This window comes from Sminthopsis crassicaudata, chromosome 2 (assembly GCF_048593235.1).
Source record: "Sminthopsis crassicaudata isolate SCR6 chromosome 2, ASM4859323v1, whole genome shotgun sequence".
Taxonomy (NCBI): Eukaryota; Metazoa; Chordata; class Mammalia; order Dasyuromorphia; family Dasyuridae; genus Sminthopsis; species Sminthopsis crassicaudata.
The window spans coordinates 588,433,602-588,458,894 of NC_133618.1; the positions used below are offsets into that span (position 1 = coordinate 588,433,602).

The 25,293-nt window shown below is 35.3% G+C and overlaps 2 protein-coding genes across 16 annotated transcripts in view; one reads left to right on the forward strand and one right to left on the reverse strand.

Moving 5' to 3' along the window:
* ACSL5 (acyl-CoA synthetase long chain family member 5) overlaps positions 1–6,015 on the forward strand; it is a 50,351-nt gene extending 44,336 nt beyond the window's left edge. For all 7 annotated transcript variants that reach the window (XM_074295604.1, XM_074295603.1, XM_074295606.1 and 4 more), the window contains 9 exons: positions 337–432; positions 733–805; positions 1,024–1,112; positions 1,412–1,528; positions 3,162–3,305; positions 3,958–4,059; positions 4,425–4,496; positions 5,000–5,146; positions 5,841–6,015. In XM_074295604.1, the coding sequence (XP_074151705.1) occupies positions 337–432; positions 733–805; positions 1,024–1,112; positions 1,412–1,528; positions 3,162–3,305; positions 3,958–4,059; positions 4,425–4,496; positions 5,000–5,140 (834 nt within the window). In that variant the 3' untranslated portion in view covers positions 5,141–5,146; positions 5,841–6,015. The remainder of the gene's footprint in view (positions 1–336; positions 433–732; positions 806–1,023; positions 1,113–1,411; positions 1,529–3,161; positions 3,306–3,957; positions 4,060–4,424; positions 4,497–4,999; positions 5,147–5,840) is intronic.
* Positions 6,016–10,648: 4,633 nt separating this feature from the next.
* On the reverse strand, positions 10,649–25,287 carry ZDHHC6 (zDHHC palmitoyltransferase 6). Of its 9 annotated transcripts, none has more exons than XM_074295615.1 (11): positions 25,160–25,287; positions 22,808–23,279; positions 21,653–21,744; positions 20,309–20,468; positions 19,400–19,561; positions 18,517–18,570; positions 15,812–15,979; positions 12,868–12,909; positions 12,619–12,764; positions 12,485–12,531; positions 10,649–11,291 (listed from the first exon to the last, which is right to left on the reverse strand). In XM_074295615.1, exons 2-11 carry the CDS (start codon positions 23,072–23,074, stop codon positions 11,188–11,190), a joined length of 1,242 nt encoding a protein of 413 aa, XP_074151716.1. In that variant the 5' UTR covers positions 23,075–23,279; positions 25,160–25,287; the 3' UTR covers positions 10,649–11,187. The 9 variants fall into 9 exon arrangements, with proteins under 9 accessions (XP_074151716.1, XP_074151713.1, XP_074151714.1 ...); XM_074295612.1 differs by having other exon boundaries at positions 12,474–12,531; XM_074295613.1 differs by having other exon boundaries at positions 25,030–25,240.
* Positions 25,288–25,293: the final 6 nt, after the last annotated feature.

A 25,293-nucleotide genomic window follows, 5' to 3' on the forward strand; every position in this document is an offset into this window, starting at 1 on the left:
CTGGTATGATCTGAGAAAGACATGGATTGTATGAAATTAGAGAAGAAATGGATCAGGATAAAGAATTTTTATATAGGAAAAATCACTAGATTTGAACTGAATTCTTGGTGACAGCATTGTCTAATAGAGTACTAGATCAGTAAAGATTGGCATTTAAATCTTGGTGCTGTCATTTAAAATGTCTAAAGTCACACACTGTCACCTAACTTTAAGATTGTTTTGTTTGCAAAATGAAAGGATTGGATGATAATCTTTAAGGTTCTTTCTGGCTTGATATATTAGATTTAACCAATAACTCCATATGAATAAAAAGCCTTTTCTTTTCTTCCTGCACAGGCAGGTCTAGGTGGGAAGGTACGTTTAATGGTAACAGGAGCTGCACCTATCTCCTCCCCAGTCTTGATTTTCCTCCGAGCTGCGCTGGGCTGCCCGGTAAGTTGTATATTTCTGGAAATCTGACATGGGGCCTACTCTTTTAAATCAATAAATTTTTTTTGGTGGCTGGATCTTGGACAGCAGAAGCTTAGAAAGAAGATATACTGCTCTATTAGTTTTTATTTCCAGAGAAGGGAAAGGGTGGTGGGAGAAAGGAATTGGATTTTTTGATGCTAATTATTGTTTCAACTCATTTTGTACTTGTGTACAACTTTGTACAAAGATGTAGCTTTGGGGTAAGATTTTTCAGACTATTCCAAATCAGCCCAGATCTGAAAGTTTGTTTCATTTCTGCAGGTATATGAGGCTTATGGTCAGACTGAATGTACAGCTGGATGCACATTTTCATCACCTGGGGACTGGACAACAGGTCAGGCATCTAGCCAGGAAAACCTTATATTTCTAGACTACATTTTTGGGGGGTGGAAGGAGTAATGGGGTCACAGAGACCCAGCATTAAAGTACATGTTCAAAAAAGCGGCTTGCCCAACTTCATTCCCTTAGAATACATTCTACAAGTATAATAAAGATCTAGCATATGCACATTATCTCCAAACTTCATGAATATTCCTTTCTAACTTGTTCTAGGTCATGTTGGGGCTCCCTTGGCCTGTAATGAAGTAAAACTTGAAGACGTAGTAGACATGAATTACTTCTCAGTGGATGGGGAAGGAGAGGTACTTGGCATCCTGGTAGAACAGAGCTCTGGACTTGGAAGCAGAAAGACTTTGGGGTTTAAGCTTTGTGACCTTGGATATTTTCTGTAAACTACTCTGAGCTTCAATTCTTTCATCTGTAAAGTGGGAAAATTTATTTTACCTTTTCCATGGGGCTGTTACAGATCAAATGAGGGGATGTGTATAAATGCTTTATAAGTTATTTTAATGATATCATGCCCATGTTTAACTGGGCAAGCTCAACTGGAAGACTGGCAGGGTTATGTTTTTTTTAACCTGTTTTTGCATTTTTATTACAGATCTGCATCAGAGGCAGCAATGTGTTCAAAGGTTACCTGAAGGATCCCGAGAAAACAGCTGAAACTCTTGACAAAGATGGTTGGCTTCACACAGGAGACATCGGCCGTTGGTTACCAGTAAGATTTTTTCATCATTTCTGGTAGAGCTACCTACTGCACCAACTACTTGAATTTGAAGAGCTTATTTTTATTATTCAAGAAAAGACAAAGATATAAAATGCTAGTTGGCTTATTTCATTTGGTGCTAATATAGGGTGTCATAATTCTATAATAATAGAATAATTCTAGCTCTTTTATGAGATATAGAGAGGCAATGTGATCCAATGGAAAAAAGACGAGGCCTACATTTAGACCTGGGTTCTCTTGAATATTGCAATGTCTGGCCACTAATTAGCTATATGACTTTAAGGAAGGACACTTTCTCTAGAGCTGCATTAACTTCTCTATGATGAGGAAAAGTCCCTATAGGGCTAAAATGCCAATTATTAAATAGTCCATTTAAATGAATTAGTCTGGTAACATTATTCCAAATACCTCCATTTCATATATCAAAATTTAATTGTTAGTCTAGAATCTTTTTATTTTTCTTGTCTTATACTTAAATCAAAAACTATGCTAATAAATTTTGGACCCCACACACTTATTTAAATTCAGAGTGAACTTCTTTATCAGTCTTCTAAATGCTGAGTATCTGTAATGATGATGAAACAAATGGTTAGCTCATTGCCTAGATTGTGACATAAGCTTTTAAGAAAAGTGACAGATATACCATCCAATCTCAAAATTTAGAACCCCTGAACAGCTAAACATTTTTATAGCAACATATATTGACTTCTCCAAAGTTTCACAAAGGTGATAACTGAAGAGAAAGACCTATGTAGATAATCTTTTAAAAAATAAAATAAACCCATATAGTCCTTCACTATTTCGAAGGTATCTGGACATAGGTTAATATACTTTACTATGATATAGCCAGTTTAAAAAACAATAAAAACCATAAACTCTTCTTTAATTGACCTTTTTGACAAATATAAGATTTCTAAGACTAGAGATTTAAAGCTAAAAGGGATCTAGGAAGTCATTGGTTCCTACCCCCTCATTTTACAGATGAGGAAATTGAAGCCAGGAAAGTAAATGACTTTGCTGGCATTACTTTAACTCTCCAAGTCTCCAAGTGGGGATTTGAATTTTTGAGTTTTCCTGATACCCCTATGCCCTTGTATGCTAGGAGATATACTGTCCCCATCCCACACATCAGGCTCACATACCTAGTAAGTATCTGAGCAACAATTTGATCTTCTGACTTCAAGTCTAGCACTTTATGACTTTACTAACTATATGATCTCTCTGCCTTTACATGCTAAGAACTGTACTATTCCTTCCTCCACTTCCTCTCTCCCTCCTTCACCTCTCTACTGCCAATATAAACAGGGATATGGATAAAGTGAAGAGCTGAGATTCATTAGACTTTGGAGTCAAGGTTTGAAACTGGTCTAAAGATTATAAGCTTTGTGACCCTGGGTGGGGAGGCTATTTACCAAGTTTTTACAAATAAAGAAGCTCAGAGACTGTGTTAGCTTTGTACTCAAAAGGCTGTTGTGAGGAAAACATTTCATAAAACCATTAAGTCTTCTGGCTATACAATGCTATTTTTATTTAATAACAGATCAACTAGGAGAGGTAGATGTTCTAATCTAGGATACTTAAGATACTAAGATAGAATACTAACAGCTCTCATTGTCACATGCAGAATGGTACCCTGAAGATCATTGACAGAAAGAAGAACATCTTTAAGCTGGCTCAAGGAGAATACATTGCCCCAGAGAAGATAGAAAATGTGTATATCAGGAGTGGTCCAGTGTCCCAAGTTTTTGTACATGGAGATAGCTTACGGGTAACTTGACTAACAAAGTAGCTTTGGGGGGAAGTCAGGAATGAAGACTATACATTATGATTCCTTTTGATTAAGAGGATTTAAGATTGGAACTTGGGAATGGCCACCCCGCATTTCTTTTTTTAAATATAAGTACTGCCAGTACATACGTTTTATCCTTATAGATTAAGGATCTGGAAAAGGGGAGAGAACAATTGATTTATGGATTTGGAGTTGAAATGACTTGAGGTCATCTAATAGTTGAATACAAGGCTTAGAGAAGTTCCACATAGTAGAATCAGTATTTAAGCCCAAGTGTTCTGAATGTAAATCTATACATTCCATTGAACATGGCCACCTCCAAAATTTACAGAAACTTATTAAGCCCAAGTTAGTAAGAGGTACTGAAAACCAATTATAACAAAAAACATCTTGAACCTAAGTCAATTATAAGGTTGGGGGGAAAAGATACTATGTAAAGGGAGAGACATCCTTACTCCATCTGAATGGGTGAAGGAGAAAATATTGTGGTCAAAATGTACATTATTTAAAGGATTTGGCCATACCCAAGAAATGGTTGCCCATCCATGGATCCCCACTCCCAATTCCATTACATGTGGGAAAGAAACTTCTGGGCCACTTAGAAGCACTAAGACTATCTATTTCTTTTTAGTCCTCTTTAGTGGGTGTGATTGTTCCTGATCCAGATGTGTTGCCTAAGTTTGCAGCAAAACTTGGGGTCCAGGGTTCCTATGAGGACCTCTGCCAAAATGGGGTAAGTTTTCATTTATCTTGGGCCTATTGTTTAAATAAATCAGATGAGTTTTTCTCATGACTTAGTGTGACTCAGATTGGAATGTAGGAGCTTTCCTTATAATCCTGGGACATTGGAATTAAGGAAGGGTTATACCAATAAACTTCTAGCTAATAAGTAATAAGACTTAAACAATTATTTTTTGCTTAGTTTTGGAGGACAAAAAGAAAACAGTTCCATGCCCTTAAAAGTGTATTCTAATGGAATTTATACACACACACACACACACACACACACACACATCTCTATATATATTTTTAAAAAGGATCATCTTCCACCCTCACCTTAACCTCTCCTCATTTAAATCTCTTGTTTGGCATTCTTAGCTTGTAAAAAAGACCATTTTGGAAGACATGATGAAAATTGGCAGAGAGGGTGGCCTCAAGTCCTTTGAACAAGTAAGTACAATTTGTTTTGAACTTAAACTTAAATTTTGAACTTGAAGTTCAAATTGCAGGTATGATGTGTTTGGCTGTATCCCCTTACCTGACATTTTTTTCTTTAAATAACTTATAGGGGTTAATATGTGGTGAAAATTAGCAGTAACTTTCTGGGAGTTGAGTTTGGACTGTATGTCACTGAGACTTCATTTTAACTTTGTTATGGGGAGTAGGGAAAGCCTGGACATTGTCAGGGCTTTGGGTGTAATAGTTGCTCACTCAATTAGTCACCTAAACAAGTCCTGTCCAATTTTCTTAGTCCAGATCTCAAATCTTTCTGTCCCACTCTCTCCCTACTACCTGTTTCTTCATGAATGATCTTCATTAGAACCCTTATAACAACTGACATTATAGAGATAGACCTCTTAGGCCTTTGGTAGAAAAGGCCCCAGCTGTGATCAATGTCTGTAAATTCTAATTTGGTTTTTTTCCCCTCCTCCATTTTCCCTCCTTCCCCCCAGGTCAAAGACATCTACATTCATCCAGAAGCATTCTCTATTGAAAATGGACTCTTGACACCGACATTGAAGGCAAAGAGGACAGAGCTTGCCAAACATTTTCGGAGCCAAATTGATAACCTATATGAAACTATCAAGGAATAGCTTGAGGTACTTCTGGCAGGGGATACTTAGGCAGTCTAACTGCTCATTTATTGTGCTGCTTTCTGTGAGGTAGATGAAAAACTTTAGGTGCTTTTTTGGATGACTTGACCCATCCAACAATGAAAATCTGATCTCCTTTTCAGTGAAGAGGAAAAACTCCTCATCTGGGATTTTAATCTTTTCCCAAATTATGCTGCTATTATAGGTGTATTTAATAGTGTCATAAGTGTGCCTTCAAGGTCCCACTTCCAAGCTTTCTGGTTTATAATATCCTCCTTCTTGTTCCTTCAGGTAATTCTAATTGAATAATAGCTCTAACAATTAGGTGCTCTGATACAACACTAAAAGTACCTTTTCCCTTAAGGAAATTTAAGATGCTTGGTTACTAAAACCATTGAAGTTAAAATGTTTAAATACAATTGTAGACATCTGAGATTTTTAAAATAGACCAGTAGATTTTCATTTCTGATTGGCTAGGCATCAAGGGAAGTACACATTTATATCCATTCAGTTTTTTGGATCAGATTTCTGGTCAAACACAGGCCACAGTTGTGGCTGAAGTTTGAAGTGGTGGGGGCATCAGTATTCTTCAATAATGTTTGGCCCAGTACATATTGCTTCTCATAGGGGTAATCACTTCAAAATGTTGTCCTCTATGTTGCTCTTTACTGTAGTAGCCTATGACTACATCTCCTTGCAGTGTGTTGCTGACCTGGAAGCTACAAAGGAAATAAAAGTACTTTCAAGCAAATCCTAGGTAAAAACCAGTCAAACTAGGAATGAAGATCCACTGCCAAGTGAGATGCATCCTACCAATCCAACTCCCCAGAGATTATATATGCTAATCCTCAAAATAAAATATTGCAAATGTTTAATGGTTGAGGCTCTTCTCTTTGATCTGGCAATCATAAAATGGATCAGCTAGTTCAGCTTTTTTTTTTTTTTATAGAAGAGGAAATTGAGACAGAGAGGTGAAATCACTTGAATCACAAAAATGAATGTGAACCCGTTTTCTGATTCCTAATGGAAAGCACAGAAACTAGACCAATTCAGGTATTTCAGCCTTTTCCTGAAAAACCTTATGATCTTAAAAGATGTAGTTCTGGGCCACACGTAACATGGAGCTACTATATCATATTACCTTCCATCCTCATCACACTAATCCCTTCCAGCAGAAAATGTGAACTGTTGACCTAAATGTTTCTGAGTTTCTTTCCTACTAAGACTAAACTCAATTCAAGGTGTAGTGCTTCATCAACACACACTGGTGTCCCTTTTAGCAAGACAAAGCCTAAGTAACACAGAGACTGCCAATCAAAGCTTCCTTTCCCCACAACACATAAAATAGCTTGAGAGACATGTCCTTCTGAAATTTCACAACAATTCCCAACTCCCAAAACATCCCCTTCTCCACCTCTTTTTTTTTTCTTGATCTTTCACTAACTGAAAACTTCATGGAAAAGAAAATAGGAACTTAAAATTTACTTTTTAAGCAGAGTGCTCCAGGATCTTTGAAAAATGTTAAGTTCTGTAGTTCATTTCCACAAGAGATAACATGTAAATAATCAAAAAACATTTAAATGCCTTCTACATGGCTGCAGGTACTGAACAAAGACAAGGTAATATAAAAGTCCATACAAAGAAAAAATATTAACAAGGAGAGCATGGGGGAGATAGGAGAATCAGGAATCTAAAGGAGGGAAGTTGAGAACTAAGGGACAACCTGTGTAAAGACAAAGAAAATAATGGAATATCATGTGTATCAAGAAATAGCAAAAGGAGTTGTTATAAGTGGTGGGAGTCAGGAGAGCTTTAAATGCCAGGCTTAGTTTGTGCTTTATTTAGAGGTAACAAGGAGTCATTGAAGATTTCTAAAGAAGTAAATGATGTGCTCACATAGGTCTTTCAGAAGCAATAATTTGGCAGCTGTACTAAGGTTGTAATTATAAAACTCAAGAGGAGGGGACAGAGGCAAGAGATGAGTAACAAGGTTGCAAGATTTGGCAACTGACTAGAATTGGCTTTAAGAGCCACAGATGATTCCAAGGTTCAAATCTGTGTTTTAAGAAGGATGGCTTAGCCTTCAACAAGAATGGGGAAGTTCAGAGAAGGAATGGACAGGTTTGGTTGTCACCATTTCAAAAGTCACGTTTCCTTCACTTACCTCTTCCTGTCCAGGTGACCTGTAACATATTGACAATATTGCTTTTCTTTTTCTTTCCTTTGATTCTAAGTTTTTTCAAGGTAACATGGTGGCAAGGCCCGAATTGGGAATCAGATGATTTAGGTTTGAATCTTGGTTCTGTCATTTATAGCCTGTGTAGTACTGCCTTTTAGAAACCTCATCTGTTTAATGAACTTTATAGTTCCTATGCTCTTGTTTCTTTTCAGGTTCCTACATTTCTTCACTAGTGTATCATTTTTACCAGATGCAAGGGAATACCATGTTACTGATTATTTTACTTTGAAATAAAGTAATACTATATGAAGTTTTACATAGAGGCAGCTAGGTAGTGCAGTGGAGAGAGCACCAGCCCTGAAGTCAGGATGACCTGAGTTCAAATGTAACCTCAGACACTCCCTAGCTGTGTGACCTGTGACCTGGGCAAGTCACTTAACCCTAATTGCCTCAGCAAAAAAAAAAAAAAAAAAAAAGTTTTGCATAAATGAAATTGGTCGTAGAGCCACAAGATCCTGCCTCTGACACATATTGGCTATATATGAACTTTTCAATTGTGTGGAGGCTCTTTGTAGAGAAGATGGTGAGCTACATTGGTAGGGGTCTCCACATTTGAGAGCTCCCAACAACAATTACATTTCATTGCCATAGTCTAGGCATTGGCCCCACTTTAATAAGTCTTTACTAAGACTGTTGTCCAATTAACTTCTTTGCTTTATGATCAGTTACCCATATTTTATGCATTTGGACAGCATATTGATGAAGTCATAATTTTTAGTATTGAACCTCCCTCTTTTCAACTAAACCTTCCCATCAATTAGTGGTCTTAGCTTTATCACCTTTCTCTTTGCCTTTGATTCTATCTCCTCCTTTTCTGTTTTCTCCCTTGTTCATCTACCTCATATTTTTAATCTCCCTTTGTATGACTCCTCTTCCATCTACAATAATAATAATAGTCAAAGTTTGATTTCAGATTTGCAAAACATTCCATTCGCATTTGTTCCTCAAAACTGAAATAAGTACCTGCATGTGGAATATTATTGTTCTCTAAGAAATGACCAGCAGGATGATTTCAGAAAGGCCTGGAGAGACTTACATGAACTGATGCTAAGTGAAATGAGCAGGACCAGGAGATCGTTGTATATTTCAACAACAATACTATATGATGATCAATTCTAATGGATGTGGCCATTTTCAACAATGAGATGAACCAAATCAGTTCCAAAAGAGCAGTAATGAACTGAACCAGCTACACCCAGCGAAAGAACTCTGGGAGATGACTATGAACCACTACATAGAATTCCCAATCCCTCTATTTTTGTCCGCCTGCATTTTGGATTTCCCTCACAGGTTAATTGTACACTATTCCAAAGTCTGATTCTTTTTGTACAGCAAAATAACTGTTTGGACATGTATACATATATTGTATTTAACTTATACACATGTATTAGTCAACCTGCCATCTGGGGGAAGGGGTGGGGGGAAAGAGGAAAAGTTGGAACAAAAGGTTTTTCAATTGTCAATGCTGAAAAATTACCTATGCATATATCTTGTAAATAAAAAATTGTAACCAAAAAAAAAAAAAAATGGAAAAAAATAAGTACCTGCATGCTAATGTCTCTATCCTTATTTTGCTAATCTTCTCCCTACTGGATCATCTTGTCTCAACTTTGTCAAACCTCTGGAAAGAGAAGTCTACATTGTTGAATAGGCTTCCCCAACACATGACCATGCCCTTTTGCAAGACTACTACCAAAGTCAATTGCCTTTTCAAAGACCTTGTCATTCTTGATATCTTCAAATACTTCATTTTGGTGACTTTCTATGCATTTAGTAAGCTTTTGATAGATGCTGACTGACGGATAGAGGTAACATTAAATTATACTCAAGAATTAAAATATCCATATCCTTTGACCCAGAAGTCCTATAAACTATGAAGATTGTAGGATATCATGAAATGTCCAAGATTTTGTGATCACAGAAATCTTGTCAGAAAGTAAAAAACATTTCTCGGGAAATGGCTAAATTCATTGTAATGAAATATATCATAAATTATGAAGTATTCAAAGAGGCGTAAGAAGGCATAAATCAATGCAGAATAAAGTACACAAAACTAGGAAAAGAATACTTGATTAGTGAAATTGACTTGTAATTATGACAAATGTGAAAAAGAACTGAATATATTGTAGGGCACAATACTCATGGAAACCTGAATACACAGTCAATCTTAGATGTGTAGAAATTGCTATGAATTACTTTTGTTATAAGGGTTGGCTCACTGGAGAGGAGAGGGAAAGGGGAATGTGTTCAAAGATAATTGTGACAAAAAGTCAAAGATATGCATAATATTTTAAAATATTTTAGTAAAATGTAGTTCTTTTATTCTTTAAAATATTTTTCCACTTAAATGACCTTAAAATATGCTCCTGTATATCAGAGCAACTCAAATAGAGTCAATTAGTGAAGAGACTACTAAGCAAGCCATGATTTATTTGGTCATTAAAGTTGCAGAGGCCTTAACTGCTATCACCAGAAACAAGATGTCTTCACCAATCTGAGCAATAAGACCCTAAAACATTAAAAATCCAGTTGAAATACTTCCTTACTAGAAACAAAAAAGATGCCCATCAGTTTGAGAATGGCTGAGTAAGCTATGGCTTATGAATGTTACAGAATATTACTATTCTATAAGAAACAATCAGCAGGATGACCTGGAAAGACTTGTGTGAACTGATGCCAAGTAAACCAGGAAAACACTGTACATAGCAATAATAAAATTATGTGATGATCAATTCTGATGGACATGGTTATTTTCAACAATGAGGTGATTCAGGCCAATTCCAATAGACTTGGGATGGAGAGTCACCTACACCCAGAAAGATGACTGAGGGCACTGAATATGGACCACAAACATGGTATTTTCATTTTTGGTTGTTGTTGTATGCTTGCTTTTGGTTTTCTTTTTTATTTACTTTTTCTTTTGTAGCATGATTGCATTCTTTAATAAGTATTAAAGAAGGATGGGAGAAAAATTGTGGAAAATTTGGAACATAAGGTTTTGCAAGGGTGAATTTTGAAAACCTTCCTTGAAATGTTTTTTAATGGATTCGATTAGAAGTCTGCTAAGCTCAGGAATGATCCTTAGCTCTTCTTTATACAACAAAGTGATATTTATTCCTGAAGATCTTTTTTCGATAGCCAGTTTTTCATTGAGTTATATAGTCTAACTAAGAATTAAAACAAGTGCATTCTACTCCTGATCTTATTACCATGGCTAAAAAGGAGGGGAATGGGGAGAGAAAATACAACTCACTGTGAGCTCCATGGGATATAGAGAACACTCATTGGTCTTTATTTGTGATTGACAAAATCTGCATTATTAAAAGACACAGTTAACAAAATTGAGTTTTGTAATTAACCTGACAAAATATATTCTACAATTTCTAAAGTACTACTTCATAAGAAACAGCAACTGAGGAAGGAGCAAAAGCAATATATGTCACATGCAGATTTTTCCTGGGAGGGAAGAACTACATTTGTAGGTGAGGTCCGTAGTGTGCAACACAATTTAAAAAATTAAATTCTATAGAAAATGCAATAATGCTTACTTGGGTGAAGTGTTCCTCCTTTTAGAGGAGGAGTGATGAGAGCAGGTTGGAATTCAAAGGCATATATAGAATGGCTTCTCAGTTACAAAATGGTAATAAAAATATTTAAATCATGGCACTAGGGCACCTTTGAGGAAAAGAACACTTTATCCAGAGTAGGCCCATTGCATAATTCTGTAGTATATATGTATATATACACACAATTTTCAAGTAATGGTGTGGTCATAAAGGATAAGTCAAGTCATTTCCTGAAGCAATAGCTATCTATTTTTCTTTTCTCCCTCAGATAATGGATCACTTTCAGCATCATAATGACACTTTTCCACACATTTCCTAGGGAACCATCCTCGTATTCTGGATCCATCTAAAAAGAAAAGAAATTTCTGTAAGACTAAAGGAAAGCACCAAACAATTTGGTGTCATTACTTTGAATTCAATCTTAAATGAGCAAGAGAAGTTTATTTATTTCCCCAAAGTTCCTTCCCCTTTTCATCATCTGGATTGAACTTCATTTTTTTTCTCCACCAGCTATTATTTCTGAATACAATTTAAGAATTATAGGTAGATGAGAGTTTACAGTGTCTTTAAAGATAATTTATTCTAAATCCCTTATTTTAGATTTCAGAAACTGAGGTCCAAAGAAGATATTTACCCAAAGTAAATTGCAGGGATGCACTCAAATCCGAGCCACAATTCTAAATTGAATGATCTTTTAACTACTATGGTCTATAAACATTCTGGTCCTTAACTACTTCTTAACTACTTAACTTCTTAAGTTAATCATCTGAAAAGTGAAAAAAAAAAAAAAAAAGGTTGTTTTTGTTGATTCAGGAGAACAAATATGATACAATGAAGAAAGCATTAGAAAATGTGTGTCTGTGTGCTTTGAGTTTCAGCTATGCTCTGCAATTATGGGCATCAGACTGCACAACTGTAAAACATAATATTGTTTGTTTCCTAGTTTTTCCAATCCTCAAAAGGTTTCTTAAGGGTCAAGTATGAAATGCTATGTAAACCTTAAAGCACTATGTAAATATATTATCTTAAGAAACAATTAGATTATACTAAGGTGCAGAATATGGCATTTCATACAAATATGCAGCAAATATGGAGTATTAAGAAATATATGTATATATTAAATATACTTTCATATCTATATATATTATAACTTGAACCAAATTTCAAATCCATTTAAAGAGTTCACTTTTGGGAATCTCTTTGTAAAGCAAATCATTCCTTAATTTTCTTATTAAAGTATGGAAAAAATAAATATGTACTTTGGAAAAAATAAATATGTACTTTTAATATCAATTTTTTTTTAAATGGAGTATGTCTGACTTAAATGAAATGGGTTTTCTTTTCAAAAATACTGTATCCAAAACTTCGTTTAGTTACCATTAACTAAAGTTAAATAACTGAATTAAGTTAATAAGTTAATGGTAACTACATAAAGACTGATAATCCAAGAAAGCATTATTAAACAGCAACAACAGTTCCTACATTTTGCCTTCTTTATTATTTTAATATCTAGAATTTAAAATTATACCATTTCTATACCTTCTGTGGTCAAATGTTCAAGAATTTTGTCTCCGTACATCCAATGTCTGAAATATTTAAAAAGATTAAATTACTTTTAAGATTCACAACAATTCTGTCATTAGAAAAGGAAATCAGTAGTACAAATTACTTACCTTAAACCTCTGGTAACTAAAATCAGTTCCCCTTTCTTTAGGCTAATCCGAGGTTCTTCAGTACATGGAGTTGTGAAGAAAGTTTTGATACCTTTATTGAAAGGGCAGCAAGCGCCACTGTAATCATCTATTACTTTATAGCGGACCTGCCATCAAAGATCAGAAATGTCTATGATATAAAAACAAAAATCATCAAATATATAATTTTAAAAAATCAATATATCATTGAAAAAAAGAAAGAATACTTACACTTCTGACTCTCTTGTCTGCTTTCTGTTTTAGTTGTTCAATCTGTTTGGAAAATAAAAAAAGGGGAAATATGATAATTTCTTCCAGTGCCTGTTTTTTTGTACTTTAATATTTTCAGGCAGGAGCCAGATAATGCTAAGACTAATTAAAGCCACTTTCACATTTGACATTTATTTGAAATAGTAAACCAAAAACAAGTTTATTAATATTATCCCTGCAAACAGAGAGATACAAGCTAGATGATAATACAATTATTTGGATTTGGGAATGAGTGAATGACCAAAGAGAGTCATTAGTGAATCATTAATGAGTTGATGTTAAGTTGGAGAAAGTTATCTGTTATGTCCTAAGAATCTGTCCTTTACCCTGTGTTGTTGAACATTTTTAACAATGATTTGGATGAAAAGAACAGATGGCTTTCTTTTCAAATTAGCAGATAACACAAAGCTGGGAGAAATAGCTAATATGTTAGATGAAAAAGAAGTAGGATTCAAAATACTGAGAACAATAGGTTGAACTAAATAATTAAATTTTAAATAAGGATTATTAAATTCATAGGATCAAAGATCTGGAGTTGGAAGAGATCTCTGTGGGCCATTAAATCCTTGTCATCTTATTTAAGAGAGGAGGAAACTGAGGTACCGAAAGGTTATGTAATCTGAGCAATATCACATAGCTAGTAAGTATACAGGACAGGTTTTGTACCTAGTCTTCTTGACGCCAATCCCATCATTCTATCCACTATTCTAATTTATACTCAGATTAAAAATTTTTTTTATCAGTATGAGCTATGTAGAGTATAGAGACAATAGTTTTAGTGACTCTCAATGAGTCAATAGTGTGCCACAATAGGCAAAAATGTTAATATAATATTTGGTTTCATATAGAGATGCAGTATCAAGAAAAAAGTTTGATTTTATCTTTTTTTTTCTCCTTCAAAAGCAAAACATTTAATTGGAACAGAATTGCAAAGTAAATAACAAAAATGAATTAATCAACTGTATCATTCTCAGACTTAAATACAAGAATATCCCCAATCTGCTATATATATCATACAAAGTTACTGCCATCTGTAGATGCAGCAGCTTCTTTGCTTGGGAATATGGTTATCAGGGAGAGAATGTTATTGTTCTGTGAGAACAGGCCAATATGCTTGAAAAGGCTACATTTTCAGGGGTTTTGTTAGACTTTATTTCATCTCACAGATAGACAAAAAAGTCACATGAAGGGGCAGCTAGATGGCACAGTGAATATAGCATCAACTCTGAAGTCAAAAAGATTTGAGTACAAATCCAACCTCATTCACATAATAGTTTAAGTAGCTGTATGACTCTGAACAAGTCACTTGACCTCAATTGCCTCACCAAAAATCAAAGAAAAATGGTATGTGAAGATCTATTTTTTTTGCTTTTCCTTTTCATAAAAGTCATGTGAAAGAATACAGATATCATCCTGTGCCTCCTCCAAAAAAGTCTCCAAGAAAAATAAAGTTAAACTATGTTTCAATCTGTATTCAGACACCATCAGTTCAGTCCTTCAGAATTGTTTTGGATTAACTGAACTGTTGAGAAGTGCCAGGTTACTCATAGTTGATCATCTTACAATATTGCTGTTACTTTTCAGATTTTTCATACAGCACCTGTTCATCATTTCTTACAACACAATAGTATTCTATTATAATCAGATATCACAATTTATTCAGCCATCGTCCAGTTGGTAGACATCCCATCAATTTCCAATTCTTTGCCCTGAGAAAAGAACCACTACAAATATTTTTGTATATATAGCTCCTTCTCCCTTTAAAAAAAAAACAAAACAAAACAAAAAAAAAAAAAACCTCTTTTATGATACAGATCTAATAGTTATTGGTCAAAAGGGTAAGCATGGTTACAGCCCATATAGAATGTTTTATAGCTCTGTTCTCTTTGTCCTGGTCAGGTCAAAGCTAGAATGATGGGCTCCATTTGGGGTACTACAGTTCAGGAAAGACAAACTGGAAGACAGAAAAAAAGCACTGAGGGTACTAAAATATGAAAAATGAAGATTGGTTAAGTAAACCAAAACTTTTTAGACTGAATAAAAAAGACATGAGAAATAATAGATGTTTTCTAGAATTTGGAGGGAAAGAGTTTTGCTTTGCTTGGCCCAAGAAGCTAGATCCAGGAACAATGGACTGAAATTACAGAAAGTCAGATTGATCAAAGGAAAAATTTCCTAACAATTAAAAGGCATAAAAAGTGAAATGGAAAATATTAACATCAGTTTAAATTTAGACTTATCTTATGAATACTTCGGAATCATCAAAAATTTTTTGAGGAAAGGGGCTATATGATGAAGACAGAACTTATACAAAGATGAATTTAGAACTCTTGAGAAATTCTATAAATTTTAATACCAAAAAGGTTTTGTCATACATCAGTTTAAACAGGACATTGTTAGGTTCTTACTAAGTGATAATGAGATATTAGGTTCTTACTAAGTGTTAAGTTGGTACTTAACAATTCTCTAGTTCCGGCCTTTAAGGGGAGTTTTACTCCTGTGAACTCCTGGGGAGGAGCTTACATGTTTAGGAGGAGCAAGTTTATTGGTTGAAGTATTTCTTTCCAGAAGCCCTTGAGTTATCCCCGCCCATTTTCTGGGAGAATAAAAGAGGGCGGCACTCCAGAGACTGAGAGTCTTGTCTGGGCCAGAGTTGGGGCTGCTCTCTGGAGGAAGAAGTCTCTACTCTAGGCCAGAGAGCGATTGGCTCTCTACAGGAAGAAGAATCTGGCTTAGAGATTGAGTGGAGACAGCAGATCTCCTCCCAGAGAGCGATCAGCGCCTAACGTGGGGCAAGGACTTTTGCTTATCCTCACAAAGACTTATTCTGAGCTCTTCAGAGGAGCTAGACCGGACCTTCGCAGGACATATGGAAAGGAAAGTTAGTTTTGACTAAAATACTTACTGTCAGGCTGTATGGATGACATCCTTCTCTTATTGGCCATTCTAAACCATCTCCTTCAGGAATTCCAGACCATGTAAACACTTGTTTAAAGTTCTGCCATCTACTTCCCATATCATAGGGAAAAACAAAGCTTTCAGCTGTCTGGTAATATTGAATTCTATCTTTGGCCTGTAAAGTTCAGCAAACAGTAAAACATACCACTAATTCAGAAAAACAACATTTATAAATTTCTTTCATAGAATGTTACTTTGATTTGTAAATTAACTAGGTGTCTTGGGATACACTAATACAACTTTAAATCAGGAAGGAACCTTAAAGTTCATCTAATCCAAACTCCTGATTCTACATTTGAGGAACTAGAGACTCAAAAAGGTTAAATTCATATTGTAAGTCAGTAGTAGAGCTAAAACTAGAACCTCCATGTTAAGATGTAGTTTTTTCTAAGCTACTTTTCTATTTAAGGAATAAGATTTAGACTTTATCAGAATTTTTGTCTTAGAGCAATTTTCCAATCTAAATGTCTCTAATGGATAATTCTTTTCATTTTCATAATGTAGGAAAAAACTAAAGCAGAAAATGAAAGTGGCTCTGGATTATATAAGCAGCTGGAAGCTGCCACTACCATAATGCATTAGTATCTGGGTGCAAGGAAATGAAGAGAATGCTTCACAGTTTTAGTATCATGGGGCAATTGTTGGATAGACTCCCCTCCACTGGTAAAGAAGGGGCTGTCAGCAATGATCTTTGTATTAGAATAGGGAAGGGAGATGAATTAGGTTACATACAAAGTTCCTTCTACCCTTAAATCCTAAGTAGCTTTATTTAGCATAGGGAAAATAAAAGGCTATTGTCCATTTCTTAAATACCACTGACATCTAGTGGTCTGGAAAAGGAATACTTCTGCTACATGTTGCAAAACTGGTCAAAAATTCCTGTCTACATCTGAAACTAGTGATTCAGAATTAAGGAAAATAAGTATGCTTTAAATAAATAACTGTAAAGGCAGAACTCTGGAGAAGTATACTTGAAAGAAGGTGTTAACTAAGTTGAACTGATAAGACAATGGTTATCTAGTTTGGCATGGTGATTAACAGTAACTCAGTGGAATTAAGATAATTATTTTCTAGTTTACATGTATTTAGTACTTAATATAGTTCTACAAGATTGACACCTATGATGATGTACTTACAACAGAGTATATAAGAGCTAACAAGGACTGGGAGTGATACATTTCATCTCCCACCATCTTGATAGGCTGGCCTGTCCTTCATTTCTCCACTGAGACTAAGGCTCGCCTGGAGGCCCTCCGGAATGGATCTTGGTTTCAGTGGGGGAAATGTAGGAGGCAGGAGAGTCACGAGAGGCTTGTCCAAGATGGAATTTTTTTCTTTCTCAAAGTGCAAGAGGCAGGAGAACCACCAGAAGGCTGATCAAAGATAGAATCTCTCAAAGTGTAGAAGGCAGGAAAGCCATAAGGACAGTCTCTACCTTGAAGAATATTCCCCCTCCTAGATCTCTTAGCTCTTATATACTCTATTATAAGTACACCATCATAGGTGTCAACATGTAGAACTATACTAAGTACATGTAACTAGATAACCATCTTACCCATTCCACTGAGTTAACACCTTGTTGTAGGATTAAATCAGTCATATTGAGCCTTAAGTATATTTCTCCAAAGTTCCTGCCCTTTATAAATAACTAATTTAAATGTTTCTTTCTGTATTGGAGGCAGAACCAGGCCTAAGTAGGACTTAGGAGATATAGATTCTAGTCTTCAGCCTACAATCTGACAGAATTTAGACAGCCCACCTCACATAGTGATGTGAACTGGGAGGGACCATAATAAAGCCTACTAAACTTGGACTCAGAGGTTCTGGGTTCAAAACTCTACTCTATAACTTCATGCACTTAGACAAGCAGTGCTGAATCTCTTTGTGCTCCAGTATGTAAAATAAGGGGAAGTCGAACTCAATGACCTTTGAGGTCCTTTTCAACTTTAAATTTATGATCTTAGAATTAAATTTTTTTTTTAAAAAATCACAAAAGATACAAGATTTTCTGACACAGAATAACTGTGGCCACCACATAATAGTTACTTTTAAATTAGAAAGCCCTATAGGCATCCAAATGGAAGAGATCTTAGAAAAGAGAGCTCTATGCCACCTAATAAGAAAGCTGAACATTATAATCAATTCACAGAGGAAAGTCCAACTTTTCGTGGGGATGATAATGTATTGTGATAGTGCAATGTGTCCCACGCAACACAGACCTATTTACAATATGTGTGTTTATAATTTTTTTTCATTCATTAAACTTATAAGCTCTAAAAGGTTTATTTGACTTCAGGAATTAATTCTTAATTGGAGATGAAATAGAAGTTCCAAGAGGAATTTGACAATAGTAGGAGTGGAGTTTCACTCCAAGCTGAAGGAAGATGGTTGATGGTCAACAGGTAAGCCTGGCACATCCTGGGTGTTTACTAAATGTTTGCTGATTGACTGAAGGTCCTATAACAATCTTTTAGAAATATAATTTGGGATGTTGGGTACATTTAAGAGAGTGATTAATCAAAATGTATTCTATTTCTATTTTAAATCGAATTTGCAAACCACTAAAATAAAGCAAGTAATTTTCCTGGCATTTTTATTTAACATATTCAAACTGTTGCTGTAAAATTAAAAAGATTCTGCATTAAAATTTACCTTCTCTTCAATCCATGATTCAATAGAAGTTTTATTTCTAAGAATTACTTTCATCTGAAAATTAAATGACAGTTGAAAAATTATTATTTAAAATGACTGGGCCCCATTTACATGAAACTTTTAGACACAAAAATCACATCGATTGAGAAATCAACTGTGTTCAAAGAAGACTAGCAAAATACTTAATTCCTTTCAGTAATACTTTGCAAAAAATTTTTATGATAAAAAAGAAATAGCTACTATATTCTATTTGTTAATATATACATACTTTGCTGTTAAATTCTTTTGTCACCTTTTCTTTAGCCTACTTTTAATTTAAGATATTTTCATATAAACACAGATAATAAACCACTTTAAGTCAATTTTTGCATAGTTAAGAAAAAGTTTTTCCTTATTTACTTCATTTTATTTCAATACTCTATGTTTCTTACATATGACAAATAGCATTCTGTACTAATGTAGGTCCTTCAAATAAAGGATGTCAATTTACTACAGATATGGTTCACCTCTATTTACAGGGATACTCACATTCAAAGACATTAATTCTAGGTTAAGAATAAGAGTACAATTAAAAACTCATTTTAACATTATGCTTAATCACTTTTCTGAACCAGTGTTAATTCTTGACTAAACATTTTAATTCTGAAAATGTTTAGTCTTTTCTATACTGTAGCTATCTGTATTTACAAATACAAAATAAAATGAAGGACTGAATCAATTATCTGGATAATTCAATTTCAAACAAAATTAATTTGTGGCCTGGGTGAAGGTCAAAACAAATGAAAATAGTTCTCCACTTCATTTTATAAATGGAGGTTTAGCTTTATTTTCTTCAACCCCAACAACCTTGAATCTTTTAGCTAATGGTAACTGTCAAACTTACCTGGATAAAAAACAACATACCAACTGCTATAGTTGTTCCTACAGCCAATCCCAACGCAAATAATGAGGCAGCAAATGCAGATAATCCAAAGGGTATAATAGGAAGGGGATCTCTCTTAACTGCACTCATATCAATCTTTACTGTATTCCAACCAAAGGAAATCTACAATGGAAAAACTGGAATTATCTGGTAGTGGCCAATGATGAAACTCAATATATAATACTCCAAACCATAAATTGCCCCTTAAAATGTCAATTCAGAACTTTTACTAAATTAAGTTAAATCCTGTTTTTATGAATCTGATTGGGTAAATGGCTCCAATGAACAACTGTCTGCAGAAAACCAATTCATAATTGTTCCTAACTGAACATTTTCAGCAACTGCCAGGCAAGTCTCTTTTCCTTAATTTAACAACTTTGGGGTAAGATTAAGTCAAACGTATATATTAAAAAGTACATAAAACACTAGGCCAATTTGACTTTCCCTCTTTCACTTCCCTTTTGATATGAATCAAGTTGATAAAATCCTTGCTCCTGTGTTTAAAGGATTTTTTTAGTAGCAGTGATCTCCAGGACTTGTTATTCTCTGCTTCATGGTTTATCCCACCCAAACTCATCCATATCACTTTCCTTTCATTCACTTCAACTCAACAACAAACATAATATATTAAAACACCTATATTTCAGTTCCTAGAGTTAAATAATTTTTATCAACTTTAGTAGTTTTGAAAAAAGGCCAGAAAATTTTTATAAAGGAAAGTCCTGAATTTTTTTTTTTTTTTTATTCTTTTAATGATGGGGGAAGAGTTCTATCTATCTATCTATCTATAAATATACTTCCTAAGAAATGATTTCTTAGGACCATTAATACATACTCTGACAATTGAATGACTGATAAACAATCTCTTACCCTATTATAAAGCTGTGTATACATGGTCATAACAAAGATGAAAGCAGCATGAATACAACCCAAGGGTGCTAAGAGGAGAAACAATGTAAATGATGCATGATTTTGGTAACCACAACAATTGTTGATCCAAGGGCAATGATGATCCATCTTCATAACACATCTAATGAAAAACAAAAGGTACATAAAACCCTTATTATGTATTCAATGAAATTTATCTTCAAAAGAAATCTACCGGTTAGGGAATATGTCTTCAAGTCATGGAAGTTAGACATTGTAGAACAGGAAAAAATTTCCTTCAAGTATTCACATAGAAACAAATGATGAATGCTTTGAAAATCAAAATAGCACAAGAAATGGCATGCTTTGTAATAGCTCCTGAAGACATGATGATACTTCTTATACATGAATTTGTTTTAAGTAGTCAGGAAATCCATTGAGACATGCAGCACACAGAAATGAGCATAGTTTTAAATTTTAGTCTATTTCTGAAAAGTAATGATTGAAGTGGAATACCATGAAAACACTAAAAAAAAAAAACCCTAAGCCTCCACCTGGGATTTCTTTATGCTTAATTGTTAGATGCTGGGATCTCACAGGCTAAATAACCTATCCCTGTGTATGATATGGTACAATGACTAAAGGACTAATGTCCTTCCTTTCCTTTAGCTCTATTATTGTTAGAATAAACTTTTCAAAAGCCAAATCAAATGTGAAGGAAACAGTAGCTGCCTCCTGCAGTTTCTCAGTATTGCCACTTTCTTATCAGGTTTCTTAACAGTAAGTTCAGGTGTCCTTTTAAAAATATTCTAGGTGACTATTTCAAAACTTATTCACAGTGCCTTTTCTTTTTTGTTTTGAGTCCTTATTTCATTTTAAGTTGTAAATGTAATATGACCAAGATTCTATAATAAATAAAAATTTTAACATTTAAGACAAATCTATGGACAGGAAATATGCTGCAAAGGCTATACAAAGGAGACTGGTATAATAAAAGCCCTAATAAATACATCTTATTATGAATACAAAAGCACTTTTGACATTATTTCTAGAAATGTTAGCTCATATGTAAATTACATCTTATTTCAAGATACTTTCCTTTTAATTTTGGCAGATGGGTAGTGAAAGGTAAGGATCAGAGAGAAATGATTTGATAAAGGTCATACCACTAGCAAGAGGCAGTTGGTAACTGACACAACTGTTCTCTCAGTGGCAGTGCTACTGCTTTGTTAAACACTAGGATTTGCAAAATATTCTCATGAAACTGACTTGTGTGTGATAAGGAAAGCAAACATGCGACCAAGAATTAAAGGAATCAATCCATAGTGAAAAATAATGAACTGGTACCTGTTACACTTTCGGCAGTGATGGGAACGAGGTGCTTTATATGCCTGGCACACCTTACAAAACTGGAGATACATGCTGTCCTGAGCTTTCTCCTTGGTTGGGAAAATAAGGAAAAGAAAAATCACATATTGGTGCTTAGAACCTAGAGTTGAACACTTTTATAAGATGAAATGATCTAGAGCTAGAAGAGATCTCAGAGGCTACCTAATTTAATTCCCTTCTTTTATAGTTGAGAAAACAAGTCCAATTCTTAAAATTTACAATCTGATTCAATCAGATAATAATTCAATAAGAGTATACCATTTACCAGGTACTGTGAGGTGCTGTTTCCCATTTTAAAAAAAAGTTCCTCCATTTTGAGTGACTACACCAAAGTAATAACAAGTCCAGAACAAATACAAATAAATTTAAGGGGAAAGATAACAAGTGAGATCAGGAAAGTAACACATGAGCTATGTCATGTTTTCAGTCAAATTTTTATTGGGGCAAATGGACCATTAGTTTTCATTATTTCAAATCATAGTAGTTATTTCTAAATTTATTTCAATGACCAAAATAATCATTACTTTTAATTAGACAGAAATTTTCCTGAGCATCAATATTTAAGATACAATTTTATGTTTTCTAATTTCTCTTCTGAAATAATTTCTTGACTTTTTCCTTATTTCTTTGTTTTTCCAACTTCCTCATCTGTTTCCACAGCTTCTTTTCCAAGTGATTGTTTATTTTACTATTTAATAACCAATCAGGAAGATATTATTATTATAAAACACAGTTAAATTCAATGCCCTTCACCAAAGAATCTTAAAACTTCTTATTTATAACATCCTGAATGGAACAACTTATTAAACATTTGGTGACTTGACATATAATAGTGTATATTATCTTAAAGAAAACCAAAGCTAATTTAAAATCATATTTTAAAAGAATTTATACTATTTAAATGGGATAGTTTAAATACAACATTTAAATAATGTAGGTAAATAATTTCGAGGAAATAAATGGACTATCATCAGTAAGTGATTAGAGCTTTTAGTCTTTGCCACTTGACAAATAGAACACTGTACTTAATTTTTGTTTTAAAAAAAAAAAAATTTAAAACAAGGTTGATAGCAGATTTCGTTTTTCAAAGATTGCCTTTTTTTTTTTTCTTACCGGTTTCCATTTCAGAGGCACATAGCCAGGGCCCACAAACATAGCATTGAAGTAATTGTAAAGAATCATGACAGTCCAATTTATCAACATGATGAAATTCACACTTCCTCCTGTTGTATGTAAAGGCCAATACCACAAAACGGAGTCAATCATGGCCATTGTGGAACATATTGCTATAACACCAAGAGCTATAATGGGGCCCCAGTGGCACAGTCTTTTTAACTCATGTAGATTTTCAAATCTAATAACAGAGCAGTATACACCCATAATGATGACAGTTATTTTCTATTTTAAAAACCTTGTAAAGTTCCTTTTTTGTATGTACATTTCCATGTGTCATAAGTCCGTGAATCTTCGTTAATACTCATGCCTTCAAACTGTGGGATATTAAATCCGAGTAAGCCATTTTAATTGGTGTTCAGAGTTCTTTGTCTTGACAGGAACAAGAGAATTTCATTGTTTTTAAATCAACCTAAATAAAACAAAATATAAATGTTTAGAAGAAAAATAATAGGCTAAATAACCAATTCAAAACTTGAAGCCCGTGAATTAAGAATTTTTCTCTAATGCCATGATATCTCAATCTGGGAAAAACCATATTTTTAACATGCTTTCTTATAGTTACTTAATATCATTTAAGTACATTCATTTAATACATTAGTCACCGATATAAAAACTTCATAAAAGAACACTGCTAGTAACATGGAATCAGATAATTTTGGAGTTAAAAGGGGTCTTGGGGATAACCCAGTGACACAATTTTACAGATGGGAAAATTAAGGCCCAGATCTGCTCAACTAGGTACAGAAATGAATTCTCCCAAACAATTCAGGGAGGAATCTTGGTAATGAGTACTGGCTGAATAACTGTAAAAATATCTACTGTTTCTTAGAATTGGTTGCAGAAGGAAAAACTAGAAAGCCTATTATTTATTGTATGCTTAGGTTTCCAAGCCAATACTCCAGAGGAAAGAAGAAAGCAGATGCAAAGATACCAGAAATCTACTTAGTATTTGAAGGGAGATTTCTATTAGTATCTTCATCATCATAACAAAGAGAATGGGAATGAAAGGCAGTACAGCCACAAATCAGGAAGATTCTGCAGTTCAAATCTCACCTCGAACAGACAGTGGATTAAGACCTTAGAGTGTCCCAGGCAATTCTCTAGGGCTATAATTTACAAATTTCCTGTAGTTAACTACAACTTTTTGGTTCTTCTCTATTTTAACATTCTAAGAATCTGTGAAAATGTCAGACGAAGTTCTGGGGACAATTATACACTGATACAGGATAACAGTACAAAAAAGTGATTAAGAAAGAATATACCAAAGTAATTAAATTCAATGAACATGACTCGGTATATCGAAGATTGGAGAGAGATAAAATCTCAGTTAATGGCCAAGAAGAATAATAGTTCCGGTAATAATTGTAGTTTTAAATCAGAATAACCACACCTCGCCTAAATTTCCTGGGAGACTATTTGGAAAGCTCGGTGAGATCTTTTTGGTTTCCTGGGGGATCCCCAAACAGTTTCAGTCACTGGCAATAACCAAAGCTAGCAGTAAGCACTTAATAAACAGTGACTTGCAACAGAGAAGTAGCCGAGAGCGTACTGGGGCTTTGCCCATAGGGATCAGTGGACAAGTTACCTCTCTGCAAGCCCCAGAATGAGGACTGGCCCGGGCGGGCGCCAAGTTCTCCAGCCCAGTCACGCTCTCCCAGAAATGCCCGCACGCTAATTTACGCGCAGCATCCCGGCGAGTCCGGCTCCCGCTCCCGCGGTGGGGTCGGGGGGAGAGGCCGAACGGGGTGGTGACTACCGAGAGAGTTAGACTGGGGACGGGGTGGGGGGGGAAGTTGTGGAGCCGAAGTTGCGTCCATTGCTTTCCAGAGCTCGCGAGTGTCCGGGGAGTTAAACAAATGAAACGCTGCGTGATGGAACGTGTGAAGTTCCTCAGGGAACGCTGCCTGGTGACTCCGTTTCCCCATCACTACCAACGGCCCAAGAGCTCGTAGGTTCTCGCTCTCTCCCCCTACATCCTCCCCACGCCGCTCCCGGCAGCTCCCAACTTCTGGACTGGATGGCTACATGGCCGCGACGTACCAAGGAACTCGACGTGCTCGAGTGTGCCGGCCTAGTCCCAGAGCTCCCCTCCCGCACTCCCCCCTCTGCGCCCACTCCTCAGCCATCGCCACCCTCGGGCACTTCCGGGGCGGCCTCACCCGGAATACGTTACTCCCGCTTCTCGGGATCCCTCCATCGCCCGCTCCTCCGCCCTTCCCGGGTGACAAGTGAGTTAGCTTAGAGGTCACAGGCAGGTAGCTAGCGCCTCTGAATCACCACAGCCTTTACCGCGAAGCCTCCGCCTCCTCGCAGTCCCCTCAGGCATAGTGGCTAGCCTGGGTCATCGCCACTTCCCGAAGGTCCTGCCCTGAAGTGCTCCCTCCGGAAACCACTTCCTTTCACTCTTTTTCTCTGGGAGCCGT

What these genes read in the sequence shown, in the direction of transcription:
- ZDHHC6 (XM_074295612.1), bottom strand. Translation starts at nt 23,074, where the DNA reads ATGGGTGTATACTGCTCTGTTATTAGATTTGAAAATCTACATGAGTTA. An exon ending in TGCCTCTGAAATGGAAACCG is followed by an intron (nt 21,745 to 22,807) that starts GTAAGAAAAAAA and finishes TTCCCAACCAAG; the next exon opens with GAGAAAGCTCAGGACAGCAT. An exon ending in GTATGTTGTTTTTTATCCAG is followed by an intron (nt 18,571 to 19,399) that starts GTAAGTTTGACA and finishes TTTAATTTTCAG; the next exon opens with ATGAAAGTAATTCTTAGAAA.